This window comes from Sus scrofa, chromosome 3 (genome assembly GCF_000003025.6).
Source record: "Sus scrofa isolate TJ Tabasco breed Duroc chromosome 3, Sscrofa11.1, whole genome shotgun sequence".
In the NCBI taxonomy this organism is placed as follows: Eukaryota; Metazoa; Chordata; class Mammalia; order Artiodactyla; family Suidae; genus Sus; species Sus scrofa.
The window spans coordinates 51,505,146-51,528,942 of record NC_010445.4 but is presented as its reverse complement, the minus strand read 5'-3'; the positions used below and the strand labels follow the sequence as shown (position 1 = coordinate 51,528,942).

General features: G+C 45.5%; 1 protein-coding gene across 2 annotated transcripts; it reads right to left on the bottom strand.

Moving 5' to 3' along the window:
* Positions 1,292 to 17,543, bottom strand: MFSD9 (major facilitator superfamily domain containing 9). Of its 2 annotated transcripts, XM_013995905.2 has the most exons (7): positions 17,322 to 17,540; positions 15,327 to 15,414; positions 13,888 to 13,931; positions 9,920 to 10,187; positions 8,840 to 8,969; positions 7,538 to 7,747; positions 1,292 to 6,348 (listed from the first exon to the last, which is right to left on the bottom strand). In XM_013995905.2, the coding sequence occupies exons 4-7, from the start codon at positions 10,013 to 10,015 to the stop codon at positions 5,567 to 5,569; spliced, it is 1,218 nt and encodes a 405-aa protein (XP_013851359.1). In that variant the 5' UTR covers positions 10,016 to 10,187; positions 13,888 to 13,931; positions 15,327 to 15,414; positions 17,322 to 17,540; the 3' UTR covers positions 1,292 to 5,566. The 2 variants fall into 2 exon arrangements, with proteins under 2 accessions (XP_013851359.1, XP_003481188.1); XM_003481140.4 differs by lacking the exon at positions 9,920 to 10,187 and having other exon boundaries at positions 17,322 to 17,543.

Genomic DNA, 23,797 nt, shown 5'->3' with positions numbered 1-23,797 from the left:
GCAGGCAGACTGGCCGCCTCTCTCTTCAGAGGTGGTCTTACCTGCATGATTTGCCTGCAGGATTGCTAAGGGGGCTGCTGGGTGTAGAGAGCTAGTCCTTTCTTTTTAACTGCTTGAGTCTTAATTCCTTACTTCTTTTTATCTAGGTAAAGGATCAACAGGTTAGACAAGGCATGGTGTCCATCTAGGAGAGGATAAGTCAGCAGTTAGGTTAAATCATTTAGTGACTTCATTCCTATAATTAAGTCATTATTGTTATTATTATTATTGGTCTTTTTTAGGGCTGCATCTGGGGTGTATGGAGGTTCCCAGGCTAGGGGTTGAATCGGAGATTTAGCTGCTGGCCTACACTTCAGCCACAGCAATGCTGGATCCTCAACCCATTGAGCGAGGCTAGGGATCGAACCCACAACTTCATGGTTACTAAGTGTATTCATTTCTGCTAAGTCACAACGGGAGCTCCCCATCTTCTGTAGCTTCTTCATGCTGACATAGGACTCTGTTTTCTCAGAGTGGAAGAGTGACATGGTTTGTAGCATTTCTTTGCTGATAATTTTAGCTGCCTCCTTATGGGTAGAATAAGGTACAATTATTTTGGTACCCACACAGGTATAGGTTATTACGCATAATAATGTTAATCCCATTCTTTTGAGACCAGTCCTTGGGAACTGTGCTGGCCATAGATTCCATACTGCTCAGGACAGAGCAGCTTATGTCATGGCTACAGGCTGGTCATCATGCAGGTAGATTTTTCCCTCTGGTGGCAGTTGCAGTATTTATAAAACAACTCAGGAATGTTCATCAGATACTAAATCTATGACTCTGTCATCCTAAGGGCTGAGGGTAGGGGGTTGCAAGGGTTCTGCTCAGGCCCAAGGACACAACAACGGCTTGGGAAAATTATAATTTATTAGAATAAACAACACCTTATTACATTTTTAAAGGAATTCTATTATTTTATTTTATTTTATTTTATTTGTCCTTTTGCCATTTCTAGGACCACTCCCGCGGCATATGGAGGTTCCCAGGCTAGGGGTCGAATCGGAGCTGTAGCCACCGGCCTACACCAGAGCCATAACAACTCGGGATCCGAGCCGTGTCTACAACCTACACCACAGTTCAGGGCAACGCCGGATCGTTAACCCACTGAGCAAGGGCAGGGACGGAACCCGCAACCTCATGGTTCCTAGTCGGATTCGTTAACCACTGCGCCACGACGGGAACTCCCAGGAATTCTATTATTAAAAAACCACTACCACGTAACTGGCAAATTCTTCAGAAATAAAAAATATTTTTTCAACCTATCACCCTGTTCCACGAAGAGCTGTATTATACATCATCCTAGCTAGATCTGTGCAAATCTTTTCTTTTTTTTTTTTTTTTTTTTTTTGTCTTTTTGCCATTTCTTGGGCTGCTCCCGTGGCTATGGGAGGTTCCCAGGATAGGGGTCTAATTGGAGCTGTAGCTGACGGCCTACGCCAGAGCCACAGCAACTCGGGACCCTTAACACACTGAGCAGGGCCAGGGATCAAAACGAAGTCCTCATGGATATCAGTCGGGTTCATTACCACTGAGCCATAACAGGAACTCCCACCATGCATTTTAAATAAAACACTCTTCTCTCACTACAGTTGCCCAAATACCTCAAAATTTCCCTGAAGTGGGCTGCCTCTCATCCCCAACAGATTTCTAAATATCTTATAGAAATGTCCTTAGGAAAAAATGCCTTTTTAATGTTCTAAATGTTCCACAAAGGGCCCTTAAATGCCCACAGGTGTTCCTGGCCAGGTAACAGCCCGGGCACTGTGCTGGACACTCAGACCAGCCCCTTTAAGCTGGCTAAGCTCTGCCAGACCAGACACCAGGGCCTCCCTGACGCCTTTGAGATTTCCTCGACCTGCTCCCTCCAGTCCCACCACCACCTCTTCCTCTGTTCCTCTGGATTATTGCCCCCAAGTCCAGACTGCTCCTTTCCTGGCTACCAGTTCATCCTTTTCTTGCAGCCAGAGGGTCTTTCTAAAACGTGAAGGTCCTTGGAGCACTCCCAGCATGGATGATTAGGGTTCCTTGTCGTCCATGGGCACCCAAGGTCACCCCTGAGCATGGCAGGTGAGCCCTTCATGATCTAACCCCATGATGCTCCACCCTGGACATGCACTGGGCACCTGGGGCTCCTGAGGTCTAGGGGAGGCTCTGGGCATCAGGTGACTAATGTACAGCCGGGCAGAGAAGCACAGGTTCTTGATCCTTCATCTTGCTCCAGGCATAACTTTCTCCAGACCCCAGGCCTGGTGCCTTGCAGGTGTTATGTGGGGACTACCCTACTCCTTTGCTGCTCTTTGCTCCACCCTCTGGACATGAGCAGAGGTGCACCTTCCAATCGGAAGAGGCCAAGGCTTTCTGAGACTGGAGAACCCCAAGCCTGGGCTGCTTCACAGCACTTACTGGCGGTGGCTGGCAGGACAGTGGAAAGAGGGCCATTTCCTTTATAAACTTTTCAGGCCAAGTTCAATGCCTCTAAGGAAGATTCCATTTAACAGTAAGTTGAACCAGATGTAACTTCAGATATTTTTGACTTACAAAAATAGCAATTTCATGTGGCTCAACCTAACACTTTGGAAAAGATTACAGAAGTTCCTACTCAAGAGAATTTAAAAAAACAAAAACATCACCAACTCTGGGCAGATTTAATTTCCCTGAGGTCATAGTCCATCAACTATACCAATACTGTCCATCAGACTAGTAGTTTTCCAAGTTTAGTGTGCAAACAAAGCAGCAGGGTGTCTTGTGAAGGTACTTCTGCTGGGGTGGGTGAGCCTCTGCCTGTCTGAGGAGCTCCAGATGTGACATTGCTGGGCCCTGGCCCACACTCTGAGTAGCAATGTAGTAGACTATTTTAAGAGAAACTATAAGAAAATATTTATCCAAAAAAAATCACCTGAGCAAAATACTAAAATCAATAGTGGAAAATAAGAAAAATGTGTCTCTCCTCTCTTAGTAAGATCAGCCTTTAAGGTTCTCAGTATTTCCGGGTGTCTGGTTCATTATAAAGCCTCATTAAGTTTACAAGCTTTTATCTAACTTCAAATATAAAGTGCTAGGATTTAAAAAATAAAAATGTTGGAGTTCCTGTCAGTGGAAATGAACCTGACGAGTATCCATAAGGACATGAGTTTGATCCCTGGTCTGGGTCTGTGGTTTAAAGGATCCAGCATTGCTATGAGCTGTGGTGTAGGTTGCAGATGCGGCTCGGATCTGGCATTGCTGTGGCTGTGGTGTAGGCTAGCAGCTAGCTGTATCTCTGATTCAATCCCTGGCCTGGGAATTTCCATATGCTGCAAGTGTGGCCCTAAAAAAAAGCAATAAAAATAAAAAGTCCGTATTTATTTTTTCTTTTCCTTTTTCAGCTGCACCCACGGCATATGGACGTTCTTGGACCAGGGAATGAATCTGAGCCACAGCTGCGGCCTACACCACAGCTGCAGAAACGCCAGGCTGGGGATCAAAGGACACCACCATAGAGATAGGCCGGATCATCCACCCACTTTCGCCACAGCAGGAACTTCTAAAAAGACCTCTACTTAAGAGTTTCTAAGGAACCTGTCTCATTTCTGAGAGTAAAGAAAAGACAATCTTTGGAAACATTCCTCTGAAATCCTCCCTCAGTGCACAAACCCTCAATTACATCTGGTCCCTTTGAGTCTAATGTCCATGACAATGCTCTAAGCTCCCTGACAGCGAGGCCGTTTTATATCATATTTTGGTTTCCTCAAAAGCTCTTAATACTTGTATAATGGTTCATCATTATGACACTTAATGAGATGTTAATTATTTTTCTTGTAGCTAGATGGGGAAAAAAAAAGGACAATTTTCAAACTTGGTGAAAATTGCTTGGTCAGGAATAATTGAGTTTACCTGACACACAAATTCTAAAACTGTGGAAACATTTTTTTTTTCCTGCTCTACGTGTGTTAAGTATTAAGGTTATAATAAGTGGGTGTATTAAAGTATCATTTGCAGTTATACAGAGGTTGACAAAGGAAATACTATCCTAGTGAACTAATTAAGGGGGCTGGAAGGAAGCTGAGCTTTGGCGGGTCTGTGAAGGAAGAGAGGGACCCCCTAAACCATTTTTACCAATAACTGATGTCACCCAAAGTGCCCATGACTTGTGGAGCCTCCTTTGTATCCATGCTAACCCTCCCCAGGGCCCCTGGGCACTGCTTTTCGAACAGCAGGGCAGCCTAGACCTGGGGAAAGACCCGAAACCTTCCCTGTAGGTCCACATAGCTCTTCAGTCCCCAGAAGTGATGTTAAGATGAAAGAAAGGAGATGACTTTCAACACGAGACTCTGTGGAACTGGATGGGGCCTCTGACCCCAGACTCTCTGGTGCTGAATAAGATGCCCACCTGAACAGCCTTGGCTTCTCTGTGGGGTTCTCACCACCTGGCAGAGGAAGCCCAGCTGAGCACTGCTTCTGGAAGCAGAAGTGCCAGGGAGATGTGGTCACTGCTGGGCTGGGCCCTTGGCAGGGTGGAGGGCAGGGGGCACTCTGGGGCAAGAGGCACAGGGAAGAGGCCCTGAAGCCCAGCTCTTCTGGTGTAGAGTGTAACTGCCGAGAGCTGGGGCAAGCCTAACAGTGATCACACAATTTTAACAGACAGTCCGAACTGATTAGATACTAATAAAAATAACTGGAGTTCCCAATTGTGGTGCAGTGGAAATGAACCCAACTAGTATCAATGAAGATGAAGTTTCAATCCCTGGCCTGCTGCTGTGGCTGTGGTGTAGGCCAGCAGCTGTAGCTCTAATTTGACCCCTAGCTTGGGAACTTCCATATGCCCCAAGTGCAGCCCTAAAAAAATAAATAAATAATGAAAAAATAAAAACCACGAAGTCTCTGGCTTTTACTTTAATCAAAACCGGGAGGTCTCAGGATGATCCTTTTTCTACCGCCATGAGAAGCTCATTAAAAGCACCAGGTTTCTGCACCTCGCCAATGCTCACAGGCTCTGTCTCCCAGGATGAGGCCAGGCATCTGGGTTCTCACCAGCTCCCTGGACAGAACCTCGTTATGACTTGAGAAAGCGACAGGCTGGTTTTAATAAAGCAGCTTCTTTAATCTCAGGGACTTGGACAGCAGAAGAGGATCCTTTCAGCAGTGGAACTGAACCTGACACCTATGCTCAGCTGAAAAGAGTGTTATTCACCGGTAACCCTGTTTTTACTCAGCAGGGTCATCCCTGCAGTCACCTCCTTTTCACAAACGTTCTGTTAGCCTCCCCATCACCTCCCTGTCTTGCCCTGGGCAGCTTTTCGTCCCCTTGAAAATGCTAACCTCGCTGGGCCAGGAGAAGAGAGTCTTAGGAAAACACTGCACACCTCCCCCTCCGGCAAAGCCCAGCTCGCATCTCCTGTGTACTGTGGATTCTGCTCCTCCCACAGGCCTGATGGACGCCCGGCGGAGCACCGCCTGTTGCAAAGAACTTTCTGACCCTTTCCACAGCACTTGTGCTGCCGTTCACAGACCGCTGGTCTCGCCCCTTCGTCCTATCCAGATCCAGCTACTCTCTTTTTAACTTAGCGTCCCTGTTGTCACCACCAGAGTGAGGTCTGTGTAGTGACATGATGACGACAGCCACTAAGGCTAACGCAGCACCCAGACCAGGAGGGCCGCAGGGGCTGAGCTCCTGGGCCACCCCGGACAGAAGGGGGGCGATGATGCGACCCACGGCCGTCACAGACTGCCCCAAGCCCAGGAGGGTGCCGCCAGCCCGCGCACCGCCACCAACAGTCAGCTGGAGGTCGGTGAGGCATGTCCTGCCGATGGAGGTGGAGAAGGCCAGGAGCAAGGAGCAGGCGACAGCCACGCCCACGCTGCGCGCGGTGGAGAAGAGCAGCAGCAGCGCAGATGTGAGCGCGCTGGAGTGCAGCAGGACCCGCTGCGAGGAGTGACTGTACAGGCGCAGGAGCGGCCCCAGGGCGCAGCCCGACAGGGCCCCCAGGGCGCTGCTGCAGCTGATGAGGTAGCCTGCTGTCCTGGGCCTCACCTCGAAGCGCTCCTCCAGGGCCAGGACGTAGTTGCTGTGGTAAAGCATGACTGCCACGGCCATCAGCAAGCGCATCAGATACACGTCCCACAGGCCGGGGCGCGTCAGGCTCTTCAGGCCCTGCAGCGTGGCCAAGACCTCTCCCCAGGGCGGCCCGGCTGTCCTGTCACCCGCTGTAGTCCCTGCTGGTACGGCAGAGTCTGACTTTCCCCACAGTGCTCGATTCTTCCCCTGTCCCAGGCCATCGTTCTGCGCATTGGGCTGTACTTCGGTCCACGGAAACAGCCAAACGAGACCTGTTAAAACCGCAGTAGATCCATGAATGCAGGCGAAGGCACAGAATTCATGCGTGGCCCCTAGGAGTAAGGGGCTGTGTGTGTCTGGTTACCACTCTGTATTTCTGTGTTAGTTCATTTACTGGTCTGCAATTTTTTTTTTTTTTTTTTTTTTTTGGCTATTTAGGGCTGCACCGGAAGCATATGGAAGTTCCCAGGTTTAGGGGTCTAATTGGGCCACAGTGGCCGGCCTACACCATAGCCAGAGCAACTTGGATCCAAGTGCATCTGCGACCTACACCACAGCTCACTGCAACGCCAGATTCTTAACCCATTGAGCAAGGCCAGGGATCAAACCTGCGTCCTCATAGATACTAGTTGGTTTCGTTGACTGCTGAACCACAAAGGGAACTCCCTGATCTATAATTTTGATCCTGTTTTTAACCATTCCCACAGCTACTTAAACTCCATTTTGATGTGAGAATTCAGAAGAAAATAATCTCTACCTACAAAATAGTCACTCTTTTGCCCAGCTCAGGGGCCTATGTTGGCTTCCATATCCTGTTATTTCACATCTAAGTTTTCATGCGTTACCTGCAAACTTCTCCCCATGGCACCTTTTTGTTCTCTGTCCACCACTGTCATCATCCTTCATCCCTCCAAACATGGAAGACATGCTCTCCAAATGCTAAATCTTGTCCTAAACACTGGGACGTATTGACAAACAAGATCTATAAAATCCCTGCCCTCAAGGAATTTCAATCTAAAAGGGGGTATGGACAGGTAAACAGGGAACAAGATGACAGGATGAGGGTGGGGGGCGGGCACAGAATGGGGACGGTTGCAGTTTTACAGTAACCACCTGCAGGGAGGGGAGGCACCTGCCTCATCTGCCCCCACCTCAGGGCTTCCCTAAGCTGAAGCCCTTGTGGCTGGAGCAGGTGGAGGGAAGAGGGTGGGGGGGAAGAAGAGGGTACAGGCAGTGAGAGACACTCACTCACCACCCCCCCCCCACACACACGCAGTCACATGAGATTTGGTGCCACGAGAGCTGCTGCAGAATCTGCATCAGCAGATAAAGGGATATGTCATCTGTGAATGACAGGTCTGCCCAGTTCGGAGAACCACGCTGTGAGGAGAGACAGCAGGTTGGTGGGTTGGGGTGAACACACCAACCAAACCATCTTGTAATGATTCAGTGTCAACTTACCCGCATTGAGGACGAAGACAGAAGAGCAGATGAAGGCTGTTAGATAAAATCCACCGTCCAGTTCTGTCAGATACCCTCCAACCATAGGGCCCAGGATGAAGCCCACACTAGATGCCGTGTTGAACTGGCCGAGCACCAGTGGCCGCTCCTTCTCGGTGACCAGATCAGAGAGCAGGGCCCTTGAGATGGAGAGTGTGTGCTTAAAAATACCTGCAAAAGGATGAGAAACAGGTCTGTATGTTTTCTGGATCAAAAGCATCCCTGATGGAGTTCTGACCTCTGACCCCCACCAGGCCTGGAATCCTATGCTTCATCTGCATCCCTGATGGAGTTCTGACCTCTGACCCCCCCCCACACCCCAGGCCTGGGATCCTGTGCTTCATGTGCATCCCTGATGGAGTTCTGACCTATGACCTCCCCCCCCAAGGCCCAAGAACCCGTGCTTCATGTGCATCCCTGATAGCATTCTGAGCTCTGACCCTCCAAGGCCTGCAGGTCCCTCAGTGACTGGATTCTTGGTCCGAGCCCATAATCCTCATTGGTTACCAACATCTGAACCAAGCCCCCTGACCCCTCAGCTTGGTTGAGAAAGGTGAGAAAAAAAAAAAAATCACTGAAACCCCAGGGCTCTGATCACCAAGAAAGAAAACACAGGAATAAAGAACTGCAGTAACTACCTGCGCATTCGCTCAGGTGTTTCAAAGAATGGATGGGATATTTCAATGAATAGATGGGGTGAAAGCCATTTCAATAACGGCTGACACATTCAAGACCAGTCTGGAAACAGAAAACTCACCCATGAGCCACTATATTATAATCCTTGCCCCAGTAGCAGGTGGATTTACAGAAGGTTGCAGGACAGCTACCCAGGATTATTGCAATGTGAAGTCAAGAAGTCCAATTTCAAAAGGGCAAGTTTGCTGAGGGAAAGCATGGGAACCACACTGCTGGCCAAAGACAGCTAAGGAATTCTTCCTGACTAAGGAATTCTTCTGGAGGCAGAGAGAGGTAGACAGGAAGGAGGCAGGTCCTGCTGCTGTGGGCAGGTGTTCAGACAGGTGTGGAGGGCTCCAGGCTCTATCACACACAAGGTCTGTGGCCCTGGACAAGTCAGCAAAGGCTGACAGATGCTAAGTGCCCCATCACAGTGGCTGCTGGTGCTACAGTTGTAACTGCTGTTGTCATTCTATCTTTTTATATAAGGTTTAATCAAAGCGCTGCTGCCAAGCAGGGACAGGCTCTCTCAAAACCTACACTTTGATGGATTTTGAATGAAAACGTAGGCATAGGGCAAGAACTCACCCACAGGGACCCTAGCGAGGGCAAAGAGGAACACGTTGGTCGATGTTCCAAGAATGAGATAACCCAGGGCGCTGCACAGAAGGCACACCAGCAAGGAAGGCCGTCTTCCCACGACGTCACTCCAGCAGCCCTGGGGAAGCAAGGAGCACAGGAAACCTCTGACTCCCTGGAAAAGAGCCACTGCAGACATGCACAGTAGAAAATCTCTAGAAACTGAAATGGGTGCTCAATTCTATTCTGTCATCTGTCAGAGAAGTTGTGTTCTCTGGTCTTTCACATGTTGGGTGGGAAAACACAATGGAGTATCTCATCCCCAAAAAAGATAAAAAAGCCTAAGATACCAAAGAAAGCATCTGTGATGACCTGCTGTGGAGCTGTAAGAGTTCGTATATCTTGGATGTCAACCCCTTGTCAGATATATGAGTTGCAAATATTTTCTTTCACTCCACAGATTGTTCATCTTGTTGATGGTTCCCCTTGCTGTGCAGAAGCTTTTCCGTTTGACATCATCCCACTTGTTTATTCTATATTCTGCTGCTTGTTCTTTAGGCATCACATCTGAAACAACACTGCCTGGATTCATGGTTTCCGAAAGGTTTTATGGTTTTAGGTCTCAAAGTCTGCCAGTTTGAGTTCCTGCATCCAGAAGCCTGAGCCCTGCCAGGTGTGGGCTCCCTCCTGAACCATCCTTGCTGCAGGTAAGCAGGTTTGGAAAGACCCTGAGGCAGCCCAGGGGGAAGCTGCCCAGTAGGAACGATGCCCTTGACGGTGACCAGCTGAGCCCTGCACACACGTCTGTGAGTGTGAACATGAGGCCAGAGAGGAGGGCAGAGCCCGAAGGGAGCAGAAGGCGAAGAGGAAGAGCGGACAGGGAGGCGGGGTGGGGTGGGGGGGTGGGGGTGGGGCTGCATGGAGCCCCCAGGGTCCCGGATTCCCCAGGAGACAAAGGGCAGCTAAGTGAGCAGAGCCCAGAGCTGCCCCCATAGTTCACTCTTAAGCACCAGCTGTCCTGGGTGAGGCCTCTGGGACAGACCCTTAGAGGGTGGGGGAGGCTGGTGGAAATTGCATTTTCCTCCTCACCCTTCGTTCCTCTGCTCTGAACATTCCTCCACTGCACACTGCGCAGCCGTTGGGCTCGGGGTGGCCATGCCAGGGCTCCAGGAGCCCCTCAGACATTGGACGGTGGAGGGTGGTCAGCCTCGTTCCCTTCTGTGCCTCAGAAGCGCTCTTTTCTGAGCAGAGGGACAGAAGCCTGACAAGCCCAGTCCACCTGCATCAACTCCAGACTGACTTGTTTTATGTCCTGAGGTCCTGGGCGAGGTTCTCTCTTTCAAAAAAACATCATCGCCTGAAAACAAAAAAAATGCTAAAACACCATGACAGTGTGGAGCACTGTTGGAGCAAGTCAAGAACAGGGTGTCCAGAGCCCTGTGACCCACCCTCCAGGTGACCCCTGGCTCCTGCACCTGGCTGTGAGGCAGCAGTACAGCATCCTCACTGATGTTCAGGGCCTGGTTCCCACCCTCTCCCACCAACATGTCACCTGAGCCCACCTCTCTTCCTGGACAAAAGCCAACTATGCCTGTTTGTCCCCTTTCCCCATCGTTATTGATGGGCATATCTTTTTCTTTACTTTTCTTTTTTTTTGCTTTTTAGGGCCACACCTGCAACAAATGGAAGTTCCCAGGCTAGGGGTTAGGCATGTCTTTTTAAAAGGGACCCCAAAGATCTCTTTCCATAAGGGTATAAACTGTAATAAAATTCCTTTATAAGACACTTGAGAGTATATCCTCCAAAATACTACCATCCTTCTAAAAATGGCATCAATCCATTTCCTCAATTTTCATTTTTATGGATTTGAGGAATTCTCCACACCCTTTCGACCTGGGTGAGAGATCTCTGGCCTATGTGTCCACAGGTCACGATGTAATGTGGTGGCCATGCCCTGGGCGCTGGGCCAGGCTGTCTGGGTTCAGCTTCGAACTCTCATCACTCCACATGCACGTGTGCAGTGAATATAATCACACACAGAGGCATAGCCCTGTGCTCTGCTTCTCCACCATAAAATAGAAGCAATCATAATACCTGCCTCAGAGATTCCTCTCCCCCCACTGCCAATACTCTATGTACATTCTATATGCTCTGTGTAACATGAGTCATTAGCAACCCATAACCCATAGCACGGGGAACTCCACCCACTATTCTGCAATAACGTGTATGGGAAAAGCATCTGAAAGAGAATGAATGTGTGTACACGTATAACTGGATCACTTTGCTGTACAGCAGAAATTATCACAACATTGTAAATCAACTATACTCCAATTAAACTTTAAAAAAGAAATAAGAAAACCAAAAACAACAACAACAAAAAAACAAACCCTGATAACCACCAGTCTGGTGTTGAAGACTAGTTTAAGACTAGTTATTATGTGGATTAAATGTAACAAAGAGCTTAGAACAGGGCCTGGCACATAATAACTACTTAATAAATGCTAGTTATTTTTACTAAAAGTCTGATTTGGTAAATCTTTTCTTCACAAAGATTTGTTTTTAAAATTAAAATGTTTTCCCCAATCTTTTAATTAAAATGCATTTATAAAAGTAGTGGTTGGAGTTTCCCTTGTGGCTCAGTGGAAATGAACCCGACTAGTATCCATGAGTATGTGGGTTTGATCCCTGGCTTCGCTCAGTGGGTTAAGGATTTAGCATTGCTATGAGCTGTGGTATAGGCACAGATGTGGCTCAGATCCCTGAGTTTCTGTGGCTATGGCGTAGGCCAGCAGGTGCAGCTCTGATTTGACCTCTAGCCTGAGAACTTCCATATGCTGCGGGTGTGGCCGTAAAAAGAAAATAAAAATACAAACAAAAGTAGTGGTTAAAAAGGACATTTCACGTAGGGATTTCTCTATCTGAAGGGTTTCTAAGGAAGGTTCTCATTCAATTACAGCTATAAGATATATAAAATGTGCTTTGTGAGCACAAACATAAGAAAGCACAGGATTAATGTGAAAAAGAGCAATGGGCCATAGCTGGCAATAAAAATTCCTCACATGCTGCTATATCCAGGTGCTCTGATAAGTGCTGCTGATAAACATAAATCAAGCCTGGTCTTAAGTCTCAGGGGGGTCAGAGTCCAGCAGGAGAAAGGCACTTGAAAAATGAAAATACACTGTGACTTAGGTGATTTAATGTATATACAAACCCCACATATTTTGGGAGTGAGTGTCCAAATATGACAGAAAAGATGCTTTTACTAAGATGATCCCCAAAATCTTCTCTCAAAAGAAAACACATGAACTATGACGTGTTGCCCTACAAGCACGGGCATTAGTTTCTTATACAATCTGATTCTCATTATCTATTTACTTCTTTAGATGATTATGGCAAAGACAGATGACGTATGGTAAAATTATTAATATGTACTTAGAGTTTAGATATGGAGATTGGGTGACTTGGTCCAATTATTTACACTAAGTCTTAATTTCCTCCTGCATAAAAGGGAGACACAGCTACTTTCCTGGGTCATTTAGCAACTAAATGAGAATGAGACTGTTCTTGTTGTGTCAATTTAAAATATGAAACAATTCAAAATAGATAAATCAGGGAGTAGCTCTTAGTTACCTAAGAATTTGTGATGGGGAGTTCCCGTCATGGCGCAGGGGTTAACGAATCCGACTAGGAACCATGAGGTTGCAGGTTCGGTCCCTGCCCTTGCTCAGTAGGTTAACGATCCGGCGTTGCCGTGAGCTGTGGTGTAAGTTGCAGACGCGGCTCGGATCCCGTGTTGCTGTGGCTCTGGCGTAGGCCAGTGGCTACAGCTCCGATTGGACCCCTAGCCTGGGAACCTCCATATGCTGCGGAAGCGGCCCAAAGAAATAGCAAAAAGACAAAAAAAAAAGAAAAAAAAAAAAAAAGAATTTGTGATGGAATCTGATCAAATTTCTCTTCTGTTTTAAAATGTGTTTCACACGTGAACCACTCTTGGGAAACACAGGGCTAAATATGCATGGTGTTCACTCACTATGAGCCCAAGGTCACAACTCTACACCAAGGTCAGGTCAGATCGATCTGTGACTACACTGACTGTTCCGTTTGAACTGTCTGAACCTCTGGATGCTGAGATCTTGGGACCAGAGGGGCCACAGCAGAGCATACACCAGAAAGAGAAGGAAGGGGTGCACCCAGGAAGGACGCTGAACTTCCAACCACTGCGTAGTCAGAAGTGAGTATGACACTCCGGCCCCTGGGTCTTGCCAGTCCTTGTGGTCCACATACAACCCACCACTCTAGTGGCTCCTCTGTTCGCAAGCTTAAGTTTTATAATTAACAAGCTGTGTAGTTCGAAAGGCACCACTTCAAATAGAACACCAGGATATGAATGGAGTCAATCATTGTCACTTCATTCAAACAGAAAGAATTGGTAATGACTTTTGTGTACCTTCTTTTCTCCTAGTAAAAGCTGGCAGGGACTCACAGGAAGAACAAGGTACAATTTAAAAAGTGAGGCGTTCCGACTGTGGCTCAGTGGTTAATGAATCTGACCAAGAATCATGAGGTTGTGGGTTCCATCCTTGGCCTCGCTCAGTGGGTTAAGGATCTGGCATTGCCGTGAGTTGTGGTGTAGGTTGCAGATGTGGCTCAGATCTAGCGTTGCTGTGGCTGTGGTGTAGGCTGGCGGCTACAGCTCTGATTAGACCCCTAGCCTGGGAACCTCCATATGGCACAGGTGCAGCCCTAGAAAAGACAAAAAGGCAAACAAAAATAAAATAAATAAAAAGGGAGCTCTCACTCTGCCTCAGCGAGGTCCTTTGAGAGCCAGCCCTCCAACCCCTCCAGCCCTCCAACCCCTGTCTCTCCTGAGACGTCAACGAGGGGAATAGATGACTTGGGGCTTCTTCTCGCTCTAGTGACACTACATGTCCGCACCATCTGCACATTTCCTTTCAGGCGAACCTCAAGGCCTGATTTCACTACAGCTGTGATGGGCAGCCCTCGGAGGCATATGGCTTATGCCTCCCAGAGGTGCTGCCAGATGGAAGAGAACTTACCACCAATGTGCTGGAAAAGAGCTGTAAAATGCCATAGGAGGAGCCTGTAAAAAACATAAGTAACATAACTCAGGAAAATCAGCTAGACCTATCACAGAAGTGGATTAAACTAACAGAAAAACATCAGGGAAAAAAAAATAAGGAAGGACCTTTTTTCTTTCTTTTTTTTGGGGGGGTGGGGGGGGTGCCTGCACTTGCAACATATGGAAGTTCCCAGGCTAGGGGTCGAATCGGAGCTGTAGCTGCCAGTCTACACCACAGCCACAGCAACTCAGGAATCTGAGCAGAGTCTGCGACCTACACCACAGCTCACGGCAACGTTGGGTCCTTAACCCACAGATCGAGGCCAGGGATGGAACCCACATCTTCATGGATACTAGTTGGATTTGTTTCCAGTGTGCCACAGTAGGAACTCCCCAAAAGGACCATTTTTTAAAAAGGAAATTGCCCCATAATATTTTTTTTCAGATGGAAGAGTAAAGTAATAGATTTTTAATCAAAGGCCTTCAAAATAAAATCAAGAGAGAGCAGAAGAGAGACTGAAGGCACAGGTCACCCTTAGGGGCCTTGAGAAAGTCCCTTTCACCCTGCATGAGGCATGTGCACTCCCAGGAATAGAAATCTGAATCCCCCTACTAAGTTATAAAATGTTAACACCATCTCATGTCTCTAACACTTCAGTTTTATAAAGTATCTATCTTCTAAGAACTGACAAAGGTTTACAGAGTGCTTTTAACTCCATCATAATTCCTTCTCTTCACGGAACCCTCCCTGCTGCTCAGTGGGCCAGAATAACTCTTAGTACACTGTTCCAGGGAAATACAAATCATGGCCTGGGACTTACCAAACACATCTGCAGCACATCTGCTCATCCAGTGTGTTAATGACCAAGGGCTGTGAGTTTGAACAATTACTCATTAAGGGGCAGAGGCCTAAGACCTGCTCTTGCCTGCCTCTTTGGTAAATCAATGGCTTTCGATGGAGATTTCATGCTGTGCAGGAAGAGAAGCCCTCTGAGATGTGTTGATGGGGATGCAGAAAGCCAGAAGCCAAGTGGTCAAGGCTCATCTGGTCCTGTTCCTCATACTCTGATTTCTATAGATTAAATCTCTCTGGTCTCACATTAGGTCACCATGCTTAGCCCCTAGCACGCATGGCCAGCTCCCTGGAGAGGCTCACTAAGGACCTGTAATGTCACTGGAGGTTGGGGACACAAGGATGATATTATTCCTGGAAACCTCTAAATACAGGCAGTCTAGGAAAAGATGAAATACATTTGCTCCAGGGGCCTATCCTGAAATATTCTGAAAATCCATTTTATCCCCATTTTCAGTTTACCTTTGGGTATCATTTAGCTAAAAGAGGCATTTGTTTTCAGGTTCTCAGTTCTGGGGTTTTAAAATTCAGTGCTCTACAAACATGCAGAATCAATCACTCACCTACTATCCCAGCCACGGTTGGACTTGCTCCCAGAGACTTGACGTGAAGGCTCAGTAAAGGGACGACCATGCTGACACCCAACAAATCCTAAACAACAAAGTGCTGATTAACTCAAACTGGAAACTGAGGCCTGGGTGTTTTTAAAGTAGGGATCTTAATGATAAATGGATTTAGAAAACAAAACCAATCTCTAAAATTTTGATGATGAGTTCCCTGGTGGCTCAGTAAAGGGACGACCATGCTGACACCCAACAAATCCTAAACAACAAAGTGCTGATTAACTCAAACTGGAAACTGAGGCCTGGGTGTTTTTAAAGTAGGGATCTTAATGATAAATGGATTTAGAAAACAAAACCAATCTCTAAAATTTTGATGATGAGTTCCCTGGTGGCTCAGTGGGTTAAGGATCTGGTGTTGTCACTGCAGTGGCACCAGCCACCGTTCTAGTGCAGGTTCCATTCCTGGCCCAGGAGTTTTTAAATGACGCGGGTGCACTCAAAAACAAATAATAAATTAAAAATAAATAAATAAGATTTGCGCAAACAAGAACACATTATATTCTATGGTAAGCCATACTCATCACGTTAAAGTGATCAAGGGATCCAAATACAAAGTGTAATAGCAGTGGCCACTTATAAATGCCTGGATCACCCTGACCTAGAATTCATTTTAACTTTAGCTTCTCTGTCATTGCAAGGAAGATGTGCTACAGACATTTCACAAATTAAAAAAAAAAGGGGGGGGAGGTAATGAAATGGGAAAGGACACAAGGATAATGTATCTTTCTTAGCAAAGCATCACTTGTTCAAAAATATGAAATTCCTCCTGGAGTCAGGAAGGCAACCCATGTACCCTCTACAGTCTTACAAGCTCAGACCTAAACCAAAAGTCTCAGTAAAGCAGGAAGGAGGAAGGAGGCTGGTGGCCCATCTTCAGGCCCTAGAAGGCAGGCTTCTCTCCTTGACACTTAACCTGATCAGCTCCTTTTGGCCTCAAGATAAACTAATAGGCCCAACAAAGCTGAAACCCTACTGGGTCCTTGTCTCAAGTCCATCCTAAGGTGGATTAGGTCACAACCAGGGCAACTAGACCAGGCCTCTATTTGGATGAGAAAAGGGAAGAGGCAGATGTAGGGTTCCTGCAGATAATGGCACAGAAACCACCAGAACAACTACAGGTTCCTTCCCGAAGGCAGGGACTGTGTATTACAGCAACTGGAGCTCCACAGCCTTTACCCTATAATGGATTTCAGAAATTCCATAAATAAATGGAGGGATGCCCTCGACTGGATGGCTTGTCCTACCATACACTTAGTTTTCTAATCTTTCCATTCTAGTCGGGAAATTAATAATTGTCCTTATTAAACCAGGACACACAAGTCCTAACAAAACCAAAACTGCGTTGTGCACGAATAAACAGTTTGTCGAAAGGCAGATGTGTGTCATTCACTGCGATTTGCATTTTTAAACATGCCAGTCTACCAGGAACCCTAAGGAAAATGCCTAATTCTGTCCAAGTGGGGTCACCAACAGCGACTTCCCGACCTAGCCTGGCAAAAGGAGCCTCTGTGTTCCTAGGGCACCCGCAGCCTCTGCACAGCTGGGCTTCCCCAGGCTTGCCGGTGAATCCCTGCTCTCCAAGCCATGCGATGCACCTGCTACAGCATCAAACACCCGGGGTCACCCCTCGTGCGAGGCTCAGCCACCGAGTCACATCTGCGGCAGGTGCTGCACCGTCTTAAACCGCGAGCTGGGGATGGGGAGGAGGAGAGAGTCGCGAACTGGGCTCAGTGCCCACGCGAGGGGCAAGCCTCCCTTCGGCCAGGTGCAGAATGAAGGGGTTTATGAAGCAGAAAGCATCACCAGGCAGATCGCAGATTCCCAGCCCCGGCTGAGCCTTAGGAACACCCAGGGAGCTGCAAAGAAAAGCACCCTTCATCGGGTTCCAGGTCAGGATGGAGCCAGCACTTCGCGCCCAGCCCCACACGTACTCACCAGGAAGCCCACCACGTAGAGACACAGCAGGAAGCGGCGGGCTCGGACGGGACCGAGGCCAGGATCCCCCACCTGAGTCCCTGTCCCAGGATCCTGCCATGGCCTCTGTCTCGCCGAGACCAGACCCCGATCTGGGGCCATGCCCCGGCTGTCCCCGCGTTCCATGCGCACGCGCACAGGGAACTGAGCACTGGGGACCCGCCGGACGCGCGCCGGCCCCGCCTCCGGCGGAAGCGAGCGGCTGCGCCTGCGCAAAACCGGGCGCTGAGGGCGGCTGTGTGGGTGATATGGTTCCGTCTCCGCCGTCAGTCTGTGACCGCGGGTTCGCGCCCTGGGCGGGGAGGGAGACGTGTGTGACCGACGCGTCAGTTTTGTGATGGTGATGGTGACGTTCTGCGTTTCCAGGGGGTAAAGAACCCGCTGTCGTTGCCATTGGAGAGCTGGAGGGAATTGTGATAAGCTTCACCGCTGAAGTGGTAGGGGGTGGGCCGAGGTGGTCCCTGGCTTCAGCTGGAAGACACGCAGACTGAGGGCCCTAGACGGCTGCGACTGACCAGGAGAATTCTTTGGGCCCTTTGCCTGTTCGAAACACAGGAGGAAGTAGTGTAGACGAGCCTCCTGGAGCTGTGAGGATTCTGCAGATGCTACCTGAGCACTTTCCTTGGGGCTGCGACGTGAGCTCAATTCTAGAACACTCCTTGCCCATCTTGGCACCTTTGAACTGCCTGGTCTTGATGGCTTTTGATCCCAAGAAGTGGAACTTCTGCCAATGAGCCCAACAAAGTTTCTCTTGAATTAGGACATGAGACTATCACCTGCACCTTTGGGTTTCCCTGTGCCCCTGAAACCATCAGGAAGCAAAAGGGGTTCCCTCTCCTGGCTGGCCTGACTGACGATCCTGTTAGTGAGGAGAAACTGGGCGGTGGTTGTACATTGGGGTGAGGAAGGACTCTGTGTGGAAAATTCCAGAAACAGAGGGACAAAAGAAGATAGGACTATGGAAGACTAATTCCTGAATGATTCTTCATGAAATCATGAAGATTTTCATCCTCACATGAGGTAAAGAACTTTGACCAGCTGATGTTTAGGCTGAGGGCAGGTGAAGGAAGAAGTAGGTGCCCCCCCCAACCCAAAAAAGAAAAAAAATTAACTTCTGGCATCAGTCTCTTATTATTCCTATAACAGCTATTTCCAGCATTAAGTTAATTAAGGGATATGTAGTTTCAAGCTTCATTTAAAGACTTATGAAGTTTATATGTTAATTCTCATGCCTTCATCAATTTGCATTAGGTCATTAACATTATTACTGTTTCTGAAATTTCTAGAAAAGTTTTCTTTTTGGTAAAGAACCTTAGCCTTAAGAAGAGAGAGAGAGAGCAAAAGAAGGAAGCCTTAGAGACCAGCTATGACCTTGGACCCAGTTACAGAAGTTAGGACTAGAAACTTTGCATGTTTTTCTTCTGTTACAACTGTGGGTATTTGCGTATGCTAACTGTTTTCTTCTGTCATCTTCCAAGTCTAAATACAGGTAATTTTACATACAGGTAATTGGAGCTTAACTCTGCAATTTAGTCTTTGGGTAACAGAAAATTTAGTAAGATATTGTATACGAGTCATCTCTACAGCCGAAGTTAGTGCGACGACTGTTGAGACTTTTTCCATTTGTTAGGTGGAAAAATGGAATTGTTTTATGGAAATTGAAATGTGACTAGAAAGATGCACAGCCAAAGAATGAAAACCAAGTAGCCAAAGAATGGTCTGTGTCAGTTAACAGTTTATTGCTGTCAGCTCCAAATACACACCATATTGCCCTACCCTGTGATCCTGGAGCTGAACCCTTTTAACACATCTCTTTTACTAGTTGGCATGATGTTAAACTGTCTGTAGACGGTGATGAGAGACACTGCATGAAGAAGTGTCCTCCAGTCTAGTGTGTGTTGCTGTCTTTTGCTTCTCTGATGTGTGGCAGCCATAAGAGTGTGAGACATCTAATGGTTCTTAACCCTCAGCAAGTTTCTTTGGAACCCATTCAGGTGACTAGTTCCATGGGCATCCCATCTGGCTTCAAGGTGAACCTCCCAAGGGCTTTAGTGAGTAATTTCCCAGCCATTTGCTCAGGCACCTCATTGGTGGCTTCCCAGTGAATTTCATACGTGTCTTGGATGAATGGGATAGGCAAGAAGCATGTGTAAAGATATCCATATTTTCTAGGAAGATATAAAGCTGTCTTTATCCGTAAACTACATGGTCATGTATGTAGAAAATACTAAAGAATTTACAAAAAAATCTAAAACTAATTAAGTTCATTGGGATTGCAGAATACAAGATCAATATACAAATTATAATTTACTTAACATATATTACAATAAACAATTAGACATTGGAGTTTAAAAATCATTTTGCTAACTTAAAGATGAAATAGGGCTACATTTGACCAACAAATGTGCAAAGAGGCAATCCTCTTTGGATCTATTAATGTTTCTTGAGGGTATGTCAAGGCAGAGCCTCTAACCATTCTTTTATTTGTGCCATTTTCTCCAGGGCTGATTACACAAGCGGTAACTTTGAAAGATGTAACATATCCTCACTGGTTTACTTATAGCTTAAAAAAATGATAGATATTGCAAGCTCAGTGTTTCTCACTTGACAGGAAAAACCACTATAGGTACTGAATCCATGTAGGGCAACAGCATCACTCCAATGGGGTGTGGAGGCAAGAGAAACAGATGCAAACATGCTGATATTTGTGCTGCTTCTTATGTTATGAGTAATAAAGCCTTTAGTTTCCTGACACAGGCCTCTCATGTCCTCTGCTGGCATCTATGAAACTGTGTTAAGCTAACTTAATTTTTAAATGTGGTAAGATCAAATTAAAGCCTCAATAAAGAACTGACCATCGAAACTATATGGTGTTGCTGAGAGATTTGAAAATACCTAAATAAACAGAGAGATAGACGTACTATGATCATGAACTGGAAGACAGTATGTTATTGAGATAAGCATTCTCATTTAGGGTGTACCGCATTGAGATACAACTATTCATTATTTGAATGGCTACAGATGAAAAGAATATACCAAGAATTGGTGGGATATGGAACAGTGATTCTAGTGGGAATGTATAATGCCACTGTCCCTTTGAAAAGATGTTGGAAATTTCTTAGAAAGTGAAACAGTTAAACATACACCTACCATATGACCAGCGGTTATACTCTGAGATATTTACCCAAGAGATATGAGAGCATATGTTCAGACAAGGTTTTGTACAAAAATATTCATATAAGCTTTGTTTTCAGTAGCCCTAAACTGGAGACAGTCTTATCAACAGATGAATTGGAAAACATATAGTTTTCTACTACTTAGCAATGAAAATAAAGGACTGTAAGAATTCGTATAATTCTCCGTGGGTGAATCTCCAAATAATTGTGTTGTCTGAGGAAGCCAGATGAAGAGGAATAAATACTGTATCATTCCACTCATATAAAGATTTTAGAGAACTCTGATTTCAGTTCCAATATGGAGAGAGCTTCGAAGTTGCAACTCTCCCACTTAAAATAAGGAAAAAAGACAGAAAATTGAAAACCAGTAACTTTTCACAGATCCATCAGATGATGGACGTCACAGGGCAACCTGTCACTTGGAAATCTGGAAAGAGTAATACAGGAAATTACAGTCAAATCTGCTTAATGGTCATAGAATTTCCTGGAACCAGTAACCAATAGGAACACTTCCATGGTAATTTGATAATTTCTAGAGGCTGAGTGTGGGCTGGCATGAGATTTAAACATTTTGGGGGAGTATTAGGCACACCTCTACTTTCATAGTAATTACCACCAGAAACCATCAGATTCTTATGGTCAATATTCAGGTAAAGTCTCCAAATGTTTCCAGCAGGGAGAGGAGAAAAATAAGGCTTTCAAAATACATCCAGGGGAAATTAACTATTTTGAAATACACTCAGGATATTCTCCATAAAAGAGGTCTGTCCTCCAGGGAAACTTCTTTACCAGAGTCTTAATGTGACCTGGGAAAAGGATAATTAGATCACTTCCGAATCCTGTAACATTTTTGTCTTGCACAACAGGAGTGGGAAGACACCAAGAAGTGCTTCTGGAAGTCACAATCCAAGGACTCAAACCCATAAAACACTGTAATTTAATCATAAAGTTATAAAAATTTTCCCTTTCCCCGTTCTTTATAAAAATATTAACAGGGCTCTTATAATACAGTAAATTATAGCTGAGAAAGATGTAAGACAGACCCTATTTAAGAATGAGTTTCTAGGAAAGTCCAAAACAGCAGGGAGGGAAAGAAGGGGGAACAAGAGGAAACTGGGGCCTCTGGCACTGACAGCTATGAAAATATTAAAGACAGTTAAAGACAGTACAGCTCCAACCACACTAATGTAAATCCTCACTCTAAAAGCCCAAGTACCTGATACATATGTGTAAATACATGTCTGGTTTTCAGAAAAAAATTGTAATTTTTTTTATAAGAAAAACAGTTTAAGAGATAAAATAGGTGTCAGAATCAGACTCAGATATGACACGGAATGATCAAATAAGGAATTCAAACTATGATTAATATGTTAAGAGCTCTAATGGAAAGTAGACAACATGTAAGAACAGAGTAATGCAAGCAGAAATGATATATCTGAGAAAGAATCAAAAAGAAAAGATAGAAATCAAGGTCGCTGTAATAGAAATGAAGATTGCCTCAGATAAGCTCATCAGTGTATTGGATTCAGCCAAGGAAAAAATCATTGAGATTGAAGATAAGTCAATAGAAAAATCCCAAACTGAAAAGGAAAGAAAAAATAATGAAAAAAAAAATCATAATATTGAAGAACCATGGGATAATTTTAATAGGTATAAGATATGCATAATTGGAATACCAGAAGAAGAAGAAAGGGAGAACAATTATTTGAAGTAAAAATGGCGTCAGATTTTCCAAAATTAATGGCCGACACCATACCCACAGGTATAGGAAGCTCGGAGAACAATAAGTAGCATAAATACCACAATTCCTAGATGAGACGTTATAGTCAAAATGCAGAAAGTAAAAGAACAATCAGCATTCAACTGTATCTAACTGACAATTTTGAAATACTTCATCTATCATCGGCAGAGTGACCATTCCTGTCAAGATTACATTAATCACATTCTGGGTCATAAAATAGACATTAACAAATTTTAATAAAATGAAACAATATAAAGTATTTTCTCAGAGTTCCCGTTGTGGTGCAGCAGAAACGAATCTGACAAGGAACCATGAGGTTGTGGGTTCTATCTCTGGCCTCGCTCAATGGGTTAAGGATCTGGAGTTGCTGTGACTGTGGCATAGGCCAGCAGCTGTAACTCTGAATAGACCCTTAGCCTGGGAACCTGCAAGAAAAAAGAAAAAAGTAAAAAAGTATTCTCTCAGACCCCAATGGAATTACACTAAAATTTGGAAACAGAAGGTAGCTAGAATACTCAGAAATACCTGGAGATTAACAACACAGTTCTAAAGAGTCAAAGATGAGCTCACCAGATAAATTTTAAAATATTATCAACTGAATGAAAATACAACTTATCAAAATTCTCAGATGCAGCAGATGTGGCTCTTGGAAGTTTATAGCATAGAATGCATGTATCAGAAAGAAGAAAGATTAAATCAATAATCTATGCTTCCATTTCAGGAAACTTGAGAACAATTTTATTTATTTATTTTTTGTTTGAAACAAGTTTCTGATCTATATCACACTCTTTCTTCCTGAAGAACTTACTTTAAAATTTTTTTTTTTTTGTCTTTTGTCTTTTGTTGTTGTTGTTGTTGTTGCTCTTTCTTGGGCCGCTCCCACGGCATATGGAGGTTCCCAGGCTAGGGGTTGAATCGGAGCTGTAGCCACCGGCCTACGCCAGAGCCACAGCAACGCAGGATCCGAGCCGCATCTGCAACCTACACCACAGCTCACGGCAACACCAGATCCTTAACCCACTGAGCAAAGGCAGGGATCGATCCCGCAACCTCATGGTTCCTAGTCGGATTCGTTAACCACTGCGCCACGACGGGAACTCCCTAACATTTTTTTTATCATGTTTGCTGGCAATGAATTGCCCCTGTTTTTACTGTGTGTTTTTACTGTGTGACTAGGCTAGTGTATAGAATTCTGGAATGATATGTGTGTTTTTTCTTCATTCAATTCTTAAATGATTTTACCCTGTTGTCTTCATCCTTGTATATTATCTAATGATAAGTCTGCTGTATTCTGCAGGAAATTTGTCTTTTTTTTCCCTCTGGTTGCCCCTAATATTTTAACTTTTTTTTTTTAATGTTCAACAGTTTGAATATGATAAGCCTACTTTTTTTTTCTATTTTGGTATTAATCCAGGTTTATATTTTCTGAGTTTTTTTTTTAACCTGTTATTTGTTGTGTCTCTAATATTTCTTCAAATATTGCTTTTGCCCCATTTTCTGTCTTGTACTTCTGGAACTTC

Coding starts and splice junctions, on each gene's coding strand:
- MFSD9 (XM_003481140.4), bottom strand. CDS start 17,486: ATGGAACGCGGGGACAGCCGGGGCATGGCCCCAGATCGGGGTCTGGTC. Junction 8,970..13,887: donor TCTTTTCCAGCACATTGGTG/GTAAGTTCTCTT, acceptor TTGCTTCCCCAG/GGCTGCTGGAGTGACGTCGT. Junction 6,349..7,537: donor TGTCTTCGTCCTCAATGCGG/GTAAGTTGACAC, acceptor CGGTTTTAACAG/GTCTCGTTTGGCTGTTTCCG.